The sequence below is a fragment of the Amaranthus tricolor genome, chromosome 2 (genome assembly GCF_026212465.1).
Source record: "Amaranthus tricolor cultivar Red isolate AtriRed21 chromosome 2, ASM2621246v1, whole genome shotgun sequence".
Classification (NCBI taxonomy): domain Eukaryota; kingdom Viridiplantae; phylum Streptophyta; class Magnoliopsida; order Caryophyllales; family Amaranthaceae; genus Amaranthus; species Amaranthus tricolor.
The window spans coordinates 437,330-453,645 of NC_080048.1; the positions used below are offsets into that span (position 1 = coordinate 437,330).

The following is a 16,316-nucleotide window of genomic DNA, read 5'->3' on the forward strand; positions in this document are numbered from 1 at the left end:
ATATATATATATATATATATATATATATATTCCTATTTAAAATAATATAAATACCTATGAAATTTTACCAGCAAAAAGATAATCTGATTTAGGTTAAATTTAATGTACGTTTACTATGTAAAACATCATTCTCTCCTTTTAATATAGTTTTCTATTCATGCTTCTTGGTCCATGCAAAAGACTTTCAAACAACGAAAGTTCTTGAATCGAACATGGTGGTAAGATATTGTTTTATTTGATGACTTCTTCTCTATCAAGAAAGCTTACAATAAAATTTGGTTAATGTCCCAAAAACTAACAGGAGTAAATTAATTAACACATAAATATTATTAGTCTTTATGTCAAATTTATTTGTGGTTGCCCATTCAACATCATCATTCAACTATAAAAAAAAAATTCAGAAAGTGAAATATTTATATTAGCCCTAATTGTAAGATTTAAGGGAAATCCCAATAATGCCATTAATGAGAAGAATAAGAATTTTTCCTTCCTTATTAAAAGTTTTAGCCATCTTGCATTCGAGCAGTAAATTAAGATTAAGCTTATTGCAAAAGCCATTGCTCCTTGAAGTGAGATGATTTAAGCTACTTAAATGTGAATGAACAACCTTATTTTTAAACAGTATAGCTAGCTCTACTAGTCCAATGACTAACCATTTTTACAGTATTTTTCAATTAAATAAATCATTCACCGTCACACCGTCTAGTTCCCTTGTTTAAAGGGAGGTTTAGTTGGAGTGTATTGCTTTGGTTTGTTTTGTGATTGTGAATAAAATTTAAGATATAGAATTAAATCATAAATTAAACAATATAATAACTAATGTTTAATTTTTTTTGAGTTTGCATCATATAATTTTTAAAAATCTCACATATTTAATAAACACAAGTGATAACAGGAGTATTTCCTTATTTTCAAATAACATAAAATAATTATTCAAATTTTACAACCACAAATATCATTTTTTAAATTTTATTTCAAATTACTCTCTAAATTTTTTATTACAAATTTTTGTATGAGACATATCTCACACTTAGATTAAATAATTTAATATTAAATAATTTTAACTTATAAATTTTTTATTTTGAGACCATCTCACCGTAAAAAGGCCTTTTACAACAAGTGCTCAACTATTTAATACTCCATTACCCTACTTAAAAATGGCAACCGATAATTTTTTGCTTTTGCTACCGATAATTTTTTGCTTTTGCTACCGATAAAAAGGTACTTTTGAAAGGTTAACCGAGTCAAAACTAGGATCCATAACAACAATAACATATCCTTTCCCAAACAGTCAGTCTCCACTCTCAAGTACTATATAAACCCATACTTCCGCAGACTGAATACACAATCTAATTAAATTCAACAGATTAGAAATATAATGTACAATCAGAAACACAATATGAAGAAAGATAAAGGTGTAGAGTTGTCGAGTTTTAATGGTAGCGAAGAAATCGAAGAGAAACCTGATAATCCTTCGCTTCGCCCTTTTCGATTCGCCGCTCGTAATGCTTCTTCTAAATACGATTTCGTCAAGGTTTAATTTCTGTTCAATTTATTTTTTGAATCTAATTTATTTTAATTCGATTTTTTTTTTCTATTTTTAAGGAATTTTCATTTGTGATTTTTGGTTAGGTTAAAGTGTGGTTAGGTGATAATGCTGATCATTATTATGTTTTATCAAGATTTTTGCTAAGCAGAATGTTAACCGTTACTAAGGTATCACATGCAATACTTCTAATTTGAATTGTATTTTGAGCTATTATTAAATTTGGTATTGTAGTTTCAGGTTTTTATTGATTTTAATGCATGCAGTTAGTTTTTGTTTAGGAATGAGTTTTTGGTGATGATTTTAGCAATTGTGCATTGAAGTGTTAATTTTAGGTGGTCATGAATCCTTGGTATGGTTCTTCCTATTCCAGAATTATTCTGTAGTTTTATGTTGATGATTGTTAGAGAGATAAGCGAATAGTGGTTTAGCTTTCACCTCAAATCTCTAATGTCGGTGGATGTCTTCTTGCTGGGTACTGCATTTGAGGGACTTTTCTTTGACTTTCCTCGAGTAATTTTATTATGACTCTTAAATTGGATTTACATGGAAAACTCACCCCCTTATGGAATGAGAAACACCAAATGGTGAAAGCTATGATATGCACAGTATCTAATCAAAGCAAACTCTAACATAGACTTAGTGCACACCAATATTTATTGTGCACCAATTGTTACTCTCCACTATGCTAACCTACACTTCCTACTCTCCACTCTACTAACCCACACTTCTCATTCTCCACTCTGCTAACTCCCCTTCTTACTTCCGCTTCGGCCGCTAACTCACACTCGTAACCCCACTAACCCTCTAGTATGGTAAGGTTGGTTGCACAATATTTTAGTATGCATTAAGTTCACAAAAGAGTTTCTACCTGATTGATATGTTTAGGATTTGATCTTTGGACTTTTACTTATGAACAATGAAAAGTAATATTCTTTTTTTGCAAGCTTCTCTCAGATTTTTAGTTATGACTTATGTCGAAAAGCTTATTGGTTGGAGTATATAAAGACATATAGTAGGGATATGTGTTAGACATCTTACTTTTCAAGGGTGGGAGACACTATAAGGCGCTAAGGGTCAATAGGGCCTAGACTCTAGGTGCTAGCTTTTGGGTAAAGGCGTACCGTCCACCAAAACCCAGAAAACCCCCATAAAAACGACAGGATAAAAAGAAATAAAGAAAAAGAAGAGAAGAGAAAACATACTTTGGTATCAGTTGGGGCTTCTCCTTAGGCAAAGACCAAAAGGTAATCTAAGGCGCTTGCTTTAAGGAAATTCCTTGTCCAGCCCAATCAGTTGCCCAATCTATTGCCCACCCAAGGTGCTCGCCTTAGGCACGCCTAAACACACTTTTTCTATGGTTGACATCATTGTTATTTGCATCTTTTTCAGTTGATCAGCTACTGGTTCACTGGTTTAATGCACAAAATCTGCCCAGGCAGTTCAATTCCTCTAATTATATTGGGAATTTGAATTTTTTTTCACTGTCTTAGATTCCTAATCATGTCGCTATCAAGATTGCCCTGGAGCTGAAAAAGCTGCTTATTGACAACAGTCTACTTGATGTGTAAGTCATCAGGTTGATGTTTTAATTTTTTTTTGTTTTTTGGTTGCTCGAGCATAATATTTGAAAATTAATGGGACTGACTGCCAACATGCAGATCTCAGAATGACCTGGAGGCTAATCTATTTAAGGTATGCATCTTGTTTTCTGATTTGAATTTCAAAGAAGTTACAATAAAAAAACTTCAATATTTTGGGTATTACTAAATATTCACATTTGATTGTAATAGTTATCTGAAAACACCTATTAAAGTAATGCCACTATGCCAATTCAGTTCAACTAAAACTATCCGTCACTCATCAAATGGGTCTCCTTTTCAAGAATTTTTTGCACAGGTTGTACCCCTGATTCTCGACTAGAACACAACCCATGTGCATGGCTATCTTTAAATTCACTTGTTTTGGTTGTTACGGCTTGCACTTTAGCTGAATCATGATACAAAGTCTTAGTGACAAATCTTTAGAGTAGTTGATCGTGTTAAATGGAGTTGTCTCAAATAAATTTGGTTGTGATGCTTCCTCTATCATCTAGAGTTTGCCATACTTTCTTTTTACTCTTTTTACAATGTCGAATACAATTAATGTGTCTGACTTAGACCAATAATGTGTTTGCATTACGGGAATTAAAAAACATTGGTTGGGTAGTATTCTTTTTTTGAATGAGGGTTGATGTATCTTTAATAAAGAATGAGGACAATAGAGTAGGGCAAACCAAATCTAAAAGGTGATGAACACCTTTGGCTTCTGAGAGTGGTTGGTTTACAACAATTTTTTGTGAATGTGGTATGTCTCTGGCTCTGCACATATATTTCTGTCTCTTATGTAATCATTTTTTAGCCATGTTACTTGGACTTGAGTACTTGTTTGGAATGCAAATATGTGTTCAAGTGCCTGGTTGAAATTTTTCATGATTTTGGGTCAAGGTAAATTAATGAAGTCTCCAGATCATACCCATATTAGGATGTTGAGCATCGGAATCAGATATAACGCAAGTCCTTGAGCTGAAGTGAAGACTCCAAACAACATAGTTTTTGAGTTCGAAAAAAGTGAATGGATTGAATCATTGAACGAATGTGATGCTCTCACCCTTCCTAGCATATAGGAATGCTGATGTTATCTGTTATATTCATGACCATTGCAAGAAGATATTCAAATGCGTCTGCAACCTTTAAGTTTGTGTATAATTAAAATGTGATTTCATTAAACCTTCTTATAGGACTCTATTTGCAGCTCATGGAACGTAGGGGCTATGGTGAAGAGTACATCAATCGTTATAAGATGATGACCAGGTTAGTGCATATATAATATGAGTCATCTTTGCTTTGAGTCTTCTGTCGTAATTCTTTCATTGAATTAATTCAATGCTCTTGTCCTTTACCCTTTTTAGGTTTCACCATCAACGGGTGCCATTAGTCATCCTTGTTTGTGGAACGGCTTGTACAGGAAAGTCCACCATTGCTACACAACTTGCACAAAGACTAAATTTACCTAATGTTTTACAGGTGCATTTCAGTTACATAGCTCTAGGTTTTTGTTTTCTAAGATATTCTTAGAGTTTATGGAGGAAGATTTTTTTTCTTTTCATGATCTTTCTGCTCTGATTGCATCTTATTTATTTTCTACTTTGCAGACAGATATGGTGTATGAACTCCTTCGCACATCAACAGAGTAATGAACTTGTCCTTTTCCCAAATTGGTTGTTGATGTTTCAATGTAGCATAGTATTAGCTTGTCATTTGCAACGTAATTCGTAGACCAACAAGGATGGTTTGACCTCTTATCATGGTTTTGTGGAGTGTGATTGACTTTATTGTATCGTACGTGACGAACACACTTGTGTTTTAATGTAGCTTTGTATTAACTCGTCATCTGCTAGTGTGGGTTATGTTGTTGATATGGTAGATCTGGTGCGTGTTAAGTGAAATTTCTCATTTCTGTTATATGGAAGGTCTTGAACCCAAAAAACTCTCTTGCACATGTCTTGGAGAAAATATTTACCAACGTTAGGTTATATGTCAAATTCTTATGTTTTTAATTATATGCAGTGCTCCATTGACATCTACTCCTGTATGGGCAAGAGAATTTGATTCTTCAGAGGAATTTATCACAGAATTCTGTAGAGAATGCCGAATTGTTCGTAAAGGTGACAACTTTTTCTAGCTCTTTTTGTTTCAGTGTATACTTATTATTGTAGGACAACTTCAAATTTTTTTATAATCATCTTCAAAAAGAAACTCTTAGCTTGATTAGAATTTGTGAAAGGATTTGGAAGGCATGAAAAGGATATTGGTGGCAAATTGTTCCCACTTTTGATTTGTCGTCTAGCTTGGTCCGAAAAAGTGTTTGTAAAGAAGCAGCAAGAAAAAGAAAGTCTTTGTAAGGAGAGGATATGAAGCTTTATATTGGACATGGAACTTGGAATAGTGAATAAAAAAGATTAAAAATAATTCTCTAGAATAAGATCCATTATTAAATGCTTTTTCCTAATATTTATTTCCTAGTAGCACACATTCTATAGAAACTTTTTTTTATGTTGGTTTTAATAACAAAATTCCGATATATATGGATCTTTTTGTTAATCTTTTTATTTAACTGTAATAAAACAGCAATGCAGCTTGAGCATGTAAGGAAATTATCAGTGACCTTTCTTTTGATGTTACAACTTAGACTTGCCTGAAAAACAACTGCACGTATTTCCAATATAGCTTTTGGCTTTAGAGACATCTTGTTGATTTGAGCGTCTTTTATCTAGGATAAAAATTGCTTAATTATGCTGGGCTAGCTGGCATATTTTTGCCCTAAATTGCTTTTCCCTATTCCAAGTATCAATATGGAGAATATATTGTTTTTTGAATTGGTGAGAGATTGAGAGTTGCCGACCTGGGGAGTGGGTAAAGCCCAAAGGGTGTGTAGAACTAAAAAGTAGTATGGCGTGGTTCAAATCAGAGGGATGAAAGCAATGAAAAGGCAGTTTTCTAAGGGCCTTCAACACGAATATAAACTATTACGTTATCTTCTTTTTGTAGCAATTTATTGAATGCAATTTCATGTGTTCTTAGGTTTGGCCGGTGATCTTAAGAAAGCGATGAAAGATGGAAAACCTATTATAATTGAGGTACGCACAACTGCTTTCAGAAATGTTGCAATGGTGCTTAGTATTTAAGCACTGTATAAAATTATATATGTTTGATTGATCTCGCTCTGAACATAAGCATGTGAGACTGTTAATGCATAATCTTCTTTTCATCTCATAATCTGACTCGTGTTATATATCTTCCGTGCGTTTATAGTTTCGATGCCTTGTGGGTAGATTTGTCAAAACGGTTGGTCGAATGGGTTTTGAGTGATTTCTGGTTTGACTGGTATAGGGAGACCTAGCAGTTCAAGGCTTTTAATTTTTCTTATCATTCGAATTCTTTATAAAACACCCTATGTGTGTGTGTATATATATATATATTAAGTTCTAGAATTAATGCTCTAACGATGTTACCCTCTAAGACTTTAATGGGAAAACATGAAATATCTCCTGAAACGACCTAAAGCGCGATTTTACACCTTTACAATGCGGGTTATACCTGTTCGGTAAATTTGAAAACCTTAACGATATGATGCGGTTGATACGATACAATGCGACCATGTTTTTGCACTATGCTTTAAACACAAGAATTTAATTGGAAATATAGTGGGTTTCGACTTGAAAGTGACGATGTGGAACCGTATTGAATAATTATTATTTTGGTCTCGATTACGGTAATGATCTCGATGATGAGATACCGTTTGGTGATGCTGTTTTCATACCTCCTGATTTTGGTCGACACAATGCGATATCTTTTGAACAATGGTGATTTTTACACCTTTAGGCCATGGCTAGTATCAGTTCGATATATTTGAAAAACTTTTACGAATCAGCCGATATGATACAATGCAACCTTATTGTTAAGAGTATGCATGGAACTCAAAAAAATTGAAAAATATAGGTCAAAACAGATGAGGTTGGGCTGTACCTACTTTGTGGTTGGTCGGGTCAAGTCATTTTCATGTTATGACCCCCCTAATTATCTGATGGGTCTCAAGCTTTCAGTATGGATCGAAATTTTACAGTGGATCAAAATTTGACTGGTTCTTGTGGTACCTTTGCTTTTTGAGAAGAACATGTTCCCTAGTGTCGGCAATTGTTGTTTACTGAATATGCTTAAGCTTTCCTTGTTGTAGCTTATTAGGATCAAGGAGGCTTGTAGGTTTTGTTTAAATTTATGGACTTAAACTCACGTATGACATATATAAAGACAAATTGTGAGTGGCAAAGAAAAATGGCTGTAGCCAGTAAAATATTTGTACAAGATCATGAAAAATGAGAGTGAAGGTTAGACTGCTAATCTAGCTGAACTACAGGATTTAGTTGATTGGAAGATTAGTGGTTTGATAGAACTTCCTCAATAAGTCTTGAATATTTTGTTTTTCATTTTTAGTCTTTCTTCTAAAGTAGGATAGGGAAGATTGGTATCCTATGTGTTCAGACACTTCCAATGGCGACGGGTCAAGGATTCATATATATATATATATATATATATATATATGGTCAAGTTTCGATGAAAACCAAGCTTATATGAGAACTAGGGATTGGCATGGGTCTTAGACCTTAAGGGTCTAGACTCGACCCAACCCTAATTTTAAGGGTCTGGGTTCACCTATTTTTGGACCCTATGGATTCGGGTCAGATCTGGGTCCATGACCTTAGGGTCTGGGCCTACACGTTTGAGACCCAGTTCCGACCCAGATCCGACCCATAGACCCATTTATATTTTTTTTAAAAAAATTATATATTAGCTATCATGTGTAATTAATTGTTTGATTGAAATTTTGTTATATTTTTGAACATTACGTGATTTTGAACTTTGTCAGTTCATGTAATTTAAAATGTTGTATCTACACTTTAAAAATTAAAGACTCGATAAATATTTCGTTATAAGAACTTGAATGTTGGAAAACTTCATATATTTCGCTCAATTAGTATAAAGTATCGTTAGTCGAAACTGTTTAAATAATTTTATGCGAATAGTCGAAAATTGTACTACATAATATATTTTAAAAAAAATTTCAGGAAAAAAAATAAAATTGTTTTGGACTCAGATCCAGACCCTAAACCCGCCAGACCCTAAGGGTCTGAGTTCGAGTCCAAAATTTTCAGATCCTACGGATCCGGGTCCGCGTTTGGATCCAACAAAAAGTGTTATAACACGTTTTTCCGCAAAGTAACATTTTTTTTATGTAAAATTAACACCTTTTTGTGAGTTAAAGGTGAGTTTTGTTCAGAATTTTTTTTTAAAAGTAACACTTTTGTAATACAAAAGTAACACTTTTTTGTCAAATAGATTGGTTCTCACGGTTCTCATATAAGGATGGTTCTCACTGGAACTTCATATATATATATATATATATATGAAGAAGTTAATAGTGTGAACCATCCTAATATGAGAACCGCGAGAATCAATCTGTCTGACAAAAAATGTTCAACTTTTACTAAAAAAGTGTTACTTTTAGGCAAATTAGTGTTACTTTTTTTAAAAAAAAAAGATATTTTTCGACAAAAAAGTGTTACTTTCAGAAAAAAAATTCTGAACAAAATGCACAAAAAAGGGGTTAATTTTTAGAAAAAAGTGTTACTTTGTATAATATTTTTTTTCGAATTTTTTTTTTTCTGAAAGTTATACTTTTTTGCTAAAACGTACCATTTTTTTTTAAATTCATTTTTTTCCAAAAGTAACACCTTTTCTGGAAAAAAGTAACACTTTTTTTATCAGGCAGATTGGTTCTTACGATTCTCATATAAGCTGGGTTCTCACTAGAATATATATATATATATATATATATATATATATATATATATATATATATATATATATATAATTTTCCTATAAAAATATAAAAATAGAAGTATAATAATTTTTGTTTTCATAGAAAAAAATTACCTTTTAAAAAGGACCAATGTGCTGACTTTTAGGCTACAACAAATAAATGTTGACTCAAAATACGAAAATTGACTTAATATATTGTGAGCCTCGACAAAATTGATGATTTGGAACTAAAAAAAGACAAAATTTAGAAATTTAAATGGTCGGGTTCGAGTTACGGTCAGGTTTGACCAAGGTTTTTTTTTATTTTTTTTATGAGTCGGGTCATATTTTGTGTTAAGAATATTTTTAGGTTATAACCCATTAATATCTAGTCCGGTTCTAGGGTCAATTGACTCGTTGCATTTGCGTATATTCTGCATCTTGCAAAAAGCACTTGTACACCCAACAAAGAAAATAGAATGGAAACTGTATAGGAACTAATTTTCGTAGCCTAATTGCCGTGAATAGAATACCACATGGTACGTGAAAAAGTTACGCTAGGACTCCTAAACTTATGAAAATTTTTTGTGCTCGTGACAGGGAATACATCTAGACCCTAGTATTTACTTAATGGATGATGATAATAAATTGTCTATGAAAATGCAATCGAAAGCTGAAGAAACTAGGGTTGCCTCAGATCCATTGGTTGATAATGTTACCTGTCCAATACCAAGTCAACCTTCTGATAATGGTGATTCGGAAAGTAGAGGCGTCGATGCTGAGAATATTAGCTCTGAGGAACTTGTATCTTGCGATCAGACACGAGAAATTCTACATTCTCTTGCTTCTGTCAAAATAGAAGACAACGCCTCTGATGATAAAGGTTGGCCATTAAATTTTTTTATGTATATTTCTTTTGATCTGCTGATAAAGGGACTGTTTTGCACTTCTTTGTGTAAAACATTAATTTTATTGAGGTTACATCATGATACTTTTATGAGATTTTAAACTGGACTAAGAAAGAATTGCAGAATGAATGACATAAGCTCATAATGCTATCTTTTCTTACTGCTTTAGAGATTTTGTAGGTGGAACTAGTAAAGAAACAATGATGGATGGAAAGCTGCAAACAAAGAAAGAGAGGTCTGGTGCCGAACCAATCATAGTACCTATAGTTCTCAAAATGGCTGAATTTGATCATGAGGTATTTTTTGTATCATCTGATATGAGTAATTCTGAATCTTTTCTTATTTGCTTTCCCCTCTTTTGGTGTTTGCTGTTAGAATTCGGCCAATACATTCATATCGCATAAGAGTTTTTTGTTTCTAATATGATAGATGGGAGTTAGACTTTATGGTTTTTTCTTTAGCGGACTTAATCTAAATGCTATTAAAGTTATATTGCTCAAGGGAAAAAGATGTTTGGTTGGGTTTCTTTTTACTAATAAGCTAATAATGCAATGATAGGTTGTCGGGAATCCCCTAAAGTCTTGTATGATCAAATTCTCATTAGTGTCTATGAAAAGTCGGATTAATTACGTGGTTAAACATGATCTTGTTAATCTCAAACTCTCGCTCTGTTGATTAACTATTAGATTTAGACTCTACTAATTCGATTCTCACACGCTAGTTTTATTGAAAAGAATTTAACTAAAATTTACCCTAAAACAAAATCGATCGTTATCTCACACGCTAGTTCTATTGACTAGTTCAACAAAGCATATTTAATTTAGGGTTAATTGGCACAATTTAACCACTTTAATATTAGTTTCATAGACACATTCAAAAATCAAATCATACTTAACTTATAGGTTCAAACCCTAACCCTAGAAAATGGATCTACTCACTAATCATGGTAAAAGCAATAAAAACAAACCCTAGGATAATACTAGACATGACTAAGAATGAAATAAATGACAAATTCAAGAAAATCAATAATTAGATACCAAAAACACCACAACTAATTCAAATAACAATAACTGAAGAACAAACTAATTTTATTGAAGAAAGTTTAATGACAATAATCAAAGTTCACTGAAGGAAGATTAAAACTAATACAAGGAATTAAAACTAAAGAAAACTTACAATGCTCAAAGGAAGATTAATGGTGGAATTAATGAGAAACTAAATTAAAGGATGAAATTCAAAGTAAAACTAATGAAAAAGGAGTAATTAAGTCTAATGAAAAATGAAGAAGGAGAGAAGAAACCCTAATCAATCATTAGGGGGTTATTTATACTAATGAGGCCTGCTAACTCAAAAAACTAATGAAAAACAGCTGAAGAAATGAAACCGGGCTTGGAACACCCAAGCGCCGAGTCGGCTGTACCAAATATGCACCCACCGCCGACTCGGCTTTTTCTTCTGGAAACTTCATGTTTTTGTCAGCCTAAACTGCCGAGTCGGCGGTCCAATTTTTCACCCAAACGCCGAGTCGGCGTTAGCTTCTGGAAAATGTGTCTTTTTTGCTTCATACACCGCCGAGTCGGCAGTTCTCACGTATGCAACACAGCCAAGTCGGCTTTTGCTTCTGAAACCAAAATGCTTTCTAGACTTGATTTCGTTGCTCTTTTACCTCACATGGCTTGATGCTATAGATGGTTTGATTCGATCTTTGAGTCCGGTAAACATGATTAGCCACAAACACGACTCAAAAATGTCAAGATTCACTTACTTACCCACAAATTAACCATGGAGTACCGACATGGAGCAAACACGCCTAAAACGACCCTAAAACACCACTAAACACCCAAAAGGAGTATATAAATGATAATAATAATTGCAAATAATTGCACTTATCAATTGTAATTTTGTAAGAAGTGCTTTTCAGTACTCATAAGGGTTATTGATTTATTGTTGTCTTTTGTTTCCTTTTTTCTTTTGAAGTCATAAGACATATATGCTATAGCTATGCATTTTCATATATTAAACTTCCTGTTAGTATGTCGTATTTTTTGGATTTGGAGGGGAGAGTTGGTGTGTGTGTGTGTGGGGGGGGGGAGGGGGGGGGGGGTCTTAAATGAGGTCAGATGATACTCTTGGGTGGATCACTGGATCCTTCAGGAGTAGAGCATTTTGACCTCTGTATGTTGGCATATGTTCACTTTGTATTTGTTTTTGTCGTGTTGTGAAGGCATTACTTGAAGAATGGATACCAACTCGTACATTCAGTGATAACAGCATTATGAAGGTAACATAGCTTTTTTAACTTTTAAGCTACTGTGAAATTTACTCAGCTGCCAAATTTTTCCTTTCCATTTTGCAACTGTTCTGTATCATTGTAGAATTTTTGTTCTGATCAGCGCAGGAAGCAATAAGAATTTAGAATGCCTACTCTACTTGTTCAGATTGCCTTTTTTGCGATGGGAATTTCAAATTATATTTTAGTTAGTTATTCCATAGGTTCTTAATGGAAAGTTATTATATTATTCTTCTGCAGGATAGGAATAAGTTGACGAAGAATTTGAAGATCATTCAAGACTACCTTTGCTCATTTGAGTCGCAGGTTTAGCCCCTGTATTCTTTGCTTTCTGATTTTTTTTTACTAGACTACAAAATTTTGGTCTTTCTGAGACTTTTTGAGCTTTATCACTTATGACTTAAGAGTTGTGAGTTGTGACTGTTGCCTTGTCATTGGAAAAATGGCTTTCCATATAGGATTTTGTTTCAATAATATTCTTCTGTATGGTCTTCTAAGTTCATTAGACATTAATAAGATGCATATTAGAAACTATTTTGTCTTCAACAACGGGGCTATTCCTATTCAAATGCCAAATTCCTTTTTGTTGGCTGTTGAGTCTTGCATGGGTTCAATCAATCTGAATCATTTGAACACCTGCCGTTCAGATGAGTACCGAGAGCATTCATAGTTTACATCTCTGCTCCTTCCTGTGATAGATTTAGTTTTGTACTCCCTCTGTCTCACCAAATTTGCTCCACTTTCCGTTTTTGTCCGTCTCACGAAACTTGCTCCATTTTTGTTTTTGGCCATGATCCAACATTTTTTTTTCTAGTCTCATCCACTCATTTAACTTACATTTTTATTTCATCCACACATTTCTCTCACTATCCATTTTTCTAGGTTTTATCAAATGCCTATGGGGCATATTTGGTGGGACAAAGGGAGTATTTGGTAAAAATTGGCCTGTTTTTTATCTGGGCCTTTAATGTTTTTTGGTGTTCAATAATGCAATTAGTTATCCTCAATTTCTTGCTCTCTCCGTTCCTAAGGGATTGCAACAACAAAAATGGGTACAAGTATTAAAAAATTGATATGAACCACTAAATTTTATGAGTAGGATTAAAAGTGAGAAAATAAGAGAAGATGTGTGGATAAGAATTAAAGAAAGTGTTGGGGACACTACTCAAATAAAGGAACGGACTAAAATGGAAAGTGTGACAATTTTATAGGGATAGAGGGAGTAACTACAAATTCTAATTATATGTGAACGAGCGTCGCTCAGCTCTGTATGCACATGTCACTGCTACTGATTCTGCTAATGATCAAATCTGACATTTGTCAACTACAAGTTGATAAATTCACATTAAATTATGAAAATCATAATACAGTACTCTGTGGGAAGATAAGATGAAAGACACATGGTTATTGTATATGATTGAGTACTTATAGTCTTTGTATTGTTTTACTTTGTTCCACGGTGGTAGTGAATGAGAAAAGGTGTTCTGCATTTCTCTGCTAATCCTGCATACTGAAACATTATTTGTCCGTGCAAAACATAGTAGTCTAGTGGAGGATTGAACTTTTAGAATCCTGGAGTCAATTTATATTTTGCTCGAGTTATACTTGAATAACTCAACATCTTTCACATACTTTTATGCCCTCTGCACACCTATACCTTTGAATAAAAAGGAGAAAAAGAAAGGAGTTTTACTTATTTTAACTCTAAGAAACCAGTCACTGTTCAGTTGAACATACAAAAACCTCTAGTATTTATATTGTTCCGGAGAGGAACTAACTTCCCTTGAGATGACTCCTTTCGTCTTTGTTTATGATATAAAAAACAGTCACTGTTCAGTTGAACATACAAAAAACTCTAGTGTTCAGGTGAGGAACAAACATCCCTTGAGATGACTCCTTTCCTCTTTATGATATAACTAGCATTCTTGAATTTTCTATGAGGCATTGCATAGCAGTTGCAGCATAAATTGATTTTGAAAGGGGATAGCTTGCTCAATGAAGTTATGACTGCATTTGCAACAATATTCCATTACTCTTATTCTATTATGTGGTTCCCGGATTGGGGGATTGGATGACACAACCTTAACCTTCTAAATTTTAATAACTGAGAGGTTGTTTCTAGTTATGACTTGCATGTGCGTTTTTCGTATTTTCTGAGAGGGTATAGTGAATGGATGTTATACAAAGAATTCTTTTTTACTTGTAAATTGTTAGTGTTATACTATTAGTAGAGAAAGTTTGATAGAGCTCTCCACTGCATCTAAGTTGTATGATTAAATTTGGAGGGCCAGCTGTGTGTTTCTCAAGTGAAATTATGTAGCAGAATATTCAATTCATAAGTGCCTGCAAACCTGCTTCTTTTTCTACTGGGTCTGGTTTGGTTTGTTGGTCCAGTTATTTTTTGTTTGTTTTTGGTTGGTTCACTAGGAAATTGATGCAACAATTACCCTGCAATGAAATAGTATCTGAAGATAGCATGACTGATGGCTTGATACAGTTGCTAGTTTCAGGGTAGGGTGTTAAGGAAATGACAGCATTGCCTGGGGGGTTTATTTTTAAATTTGCTCGTTTTGTGATGCATGGAACATTAAGATGATAAAAGCCAAGATTTATTTCTTATCCTTTTTATTTTAAATTTGCTATTTTTTTTTTCTGTTACAGGGTCTAACTGTGGTGAATATATCTGCAACAACATTTCCCCAAACATTGGATTGGCTGCACAGCTATCTTCTTCAGGTATGAGCATCTTACAGTCTAATGATGTTGATTGGTAGTTCTGAGGACAGAAACGCTGCCGGTATTTTTCTTACAATAGCTGCTTGTTTTACCAGTGCATTGAACAAGGGATATCTTCAGTTTCTACCCCCAAGCAACAAGCCAAGAGCTAAAATGGTTTGCACATTTTGGCAGTGTACTTGGTATGTTCTTGCTAAAAGTTATACTTTTTGAGTCCATCCTATTTGCATGTTATGCTTTTGACTTGAGAATATGATTTGACCTACCTTTTTTCTGGTAGAGAAAACTGGGTGCGTCCTCTCGAATACCCTGGTTTTACAGAGATAAAGATAAGGGGACTTTAGTTCTAATCCAGCCGGCCATTACAGAATAAAATGCCCTAAACTCGGCTGAAGAGCATTTCTCATGGCTTAAAAGTCTTAAGCTAAAACTATGCGATGTCCTACAAGTGAAAAAAACTCGATAATCATTTTGAAAAACACAAATCACTCTTGGAGCTAAGGCTGTCTTACAAATATACAAAAAGTTCTGTCTAAAATAACAAGTAGAAGTAACTATTTACAAAGAATTTTTGGCGTTTTCTTGTGGATTTTGATATAATCATTACTGCTATTAAAATGTTATTATGAACTAGAAAATAATATAGTAAATGATGATCATGGTGATTAGCAAGATGAAGGACTGATGATTATATTCCCATCAATATTTAGTACTTGGAAGTTGAAGAGCTCTATGGCTACTGTAAATGGTCATTTGGTGGTGAGAATACATGATAATCTTGTAGGGGTTTTTGTTGCTATTACTTCATTGCTCAGATCAATGACATTGTTTTATGGTGTTCCAAATTGTCTAATATCCTCGGGAATTAAAGCCTGCATCATCTAATTTCTTCCTATTGATTTCGTGCAATCAAATTCATGGCGAAAAATCATCATCTCCAATATTTTCGTCTTCCTTTTCTTTTTGACATTCTCGCACTTTTACTATCTTTTTTCATGCTTAATTTCTTGTGGTGCTACTGTGGTTTTGACACCATTAATTATCATGAGCAGATATTGCTGTACAAGATAATAAGTACAATGAGCCCACAGACCAATGGTGTTGGTCTACACTATTGTATTATCATTGAACAGACCGAAGAAATAAGGTTTTATATCCAAGTTATCCTCGTCAATAGATATCCAAGATGAAACAAAACGATTGAAAAGCTACCAAATCTGTAATTATCATAAGACGACCGATTTTATGCTGTAAAACATGCAACTCCGGGAATGTTTGTCCTAATTTTATGATCAAAAAATGTTACTGTTATGCTGACACTATTTACATCGCTTTTGTCTCTGGCCCTGCTACCCTTCTCCCTATCTGTACTGGCAAACGATAATCAGATGTCATGGTTGTATAATTTACAATGCAACTACTACAATTATCCAAGAAAT

At 33.7% G+C, this 16,316-nt stretch overlaps 1 protein-coding gene across 2 annotated transcripts; it reads left to right on the plus strand.

Moving 5' to 3' along the window:
* Nucleotides 1-1,170: 1,170 nt before the first annotated feature.
* LOC130806918 (uncharacterized) lies at nt 1,171-16,188 on the plus strand. 2 transcript variants are annotated; one of them, XM_057672162.1, is made up of 16 exons: nt 1,171-1,534; nt 1,633-1,716; nt 3,040-3,113; nt 3,208-3,241; nt 4,340-4,398; nt 4,497-4,611; nt 4,740-4,777; nt 5,155-5,252; nt 6,169-6,224; nt 9,544-9,826; nt 10,032-10,147; nt 12,076-12,132; nt 12,382-12,447; nt 14,803-14,877; nt 14,973-15,059; nt 15,930-16,188. In XM_057672162.1, the coding sequence occupies exons 1-15, from the start codon at nt 1,379-1,381 to the stop codon at nt 15,027-15,029; spliced, it is 1,368 nt and encodes a 455-aa protein (XP_057528145.1). In that variant the 5' UTR covers nt 1,171-1,378; the 3' UTR covers nt 15,030-15,059; nt 15,930-16,188. The 2 variants fall into 2 exon arrangements, with proteins under 2 accessions (XP_057528145.1, XP_057528146.1); XM_057672163.1 differs by lacking the exon at nt 15,930-16,188 and adding an exon at nt 15,158-15,902 and having other exon boundaries at nt 1,250-1,534.
* The last annotated feature ends 128 nt before the right edge of the window (nt 16,189-16,316 follow it).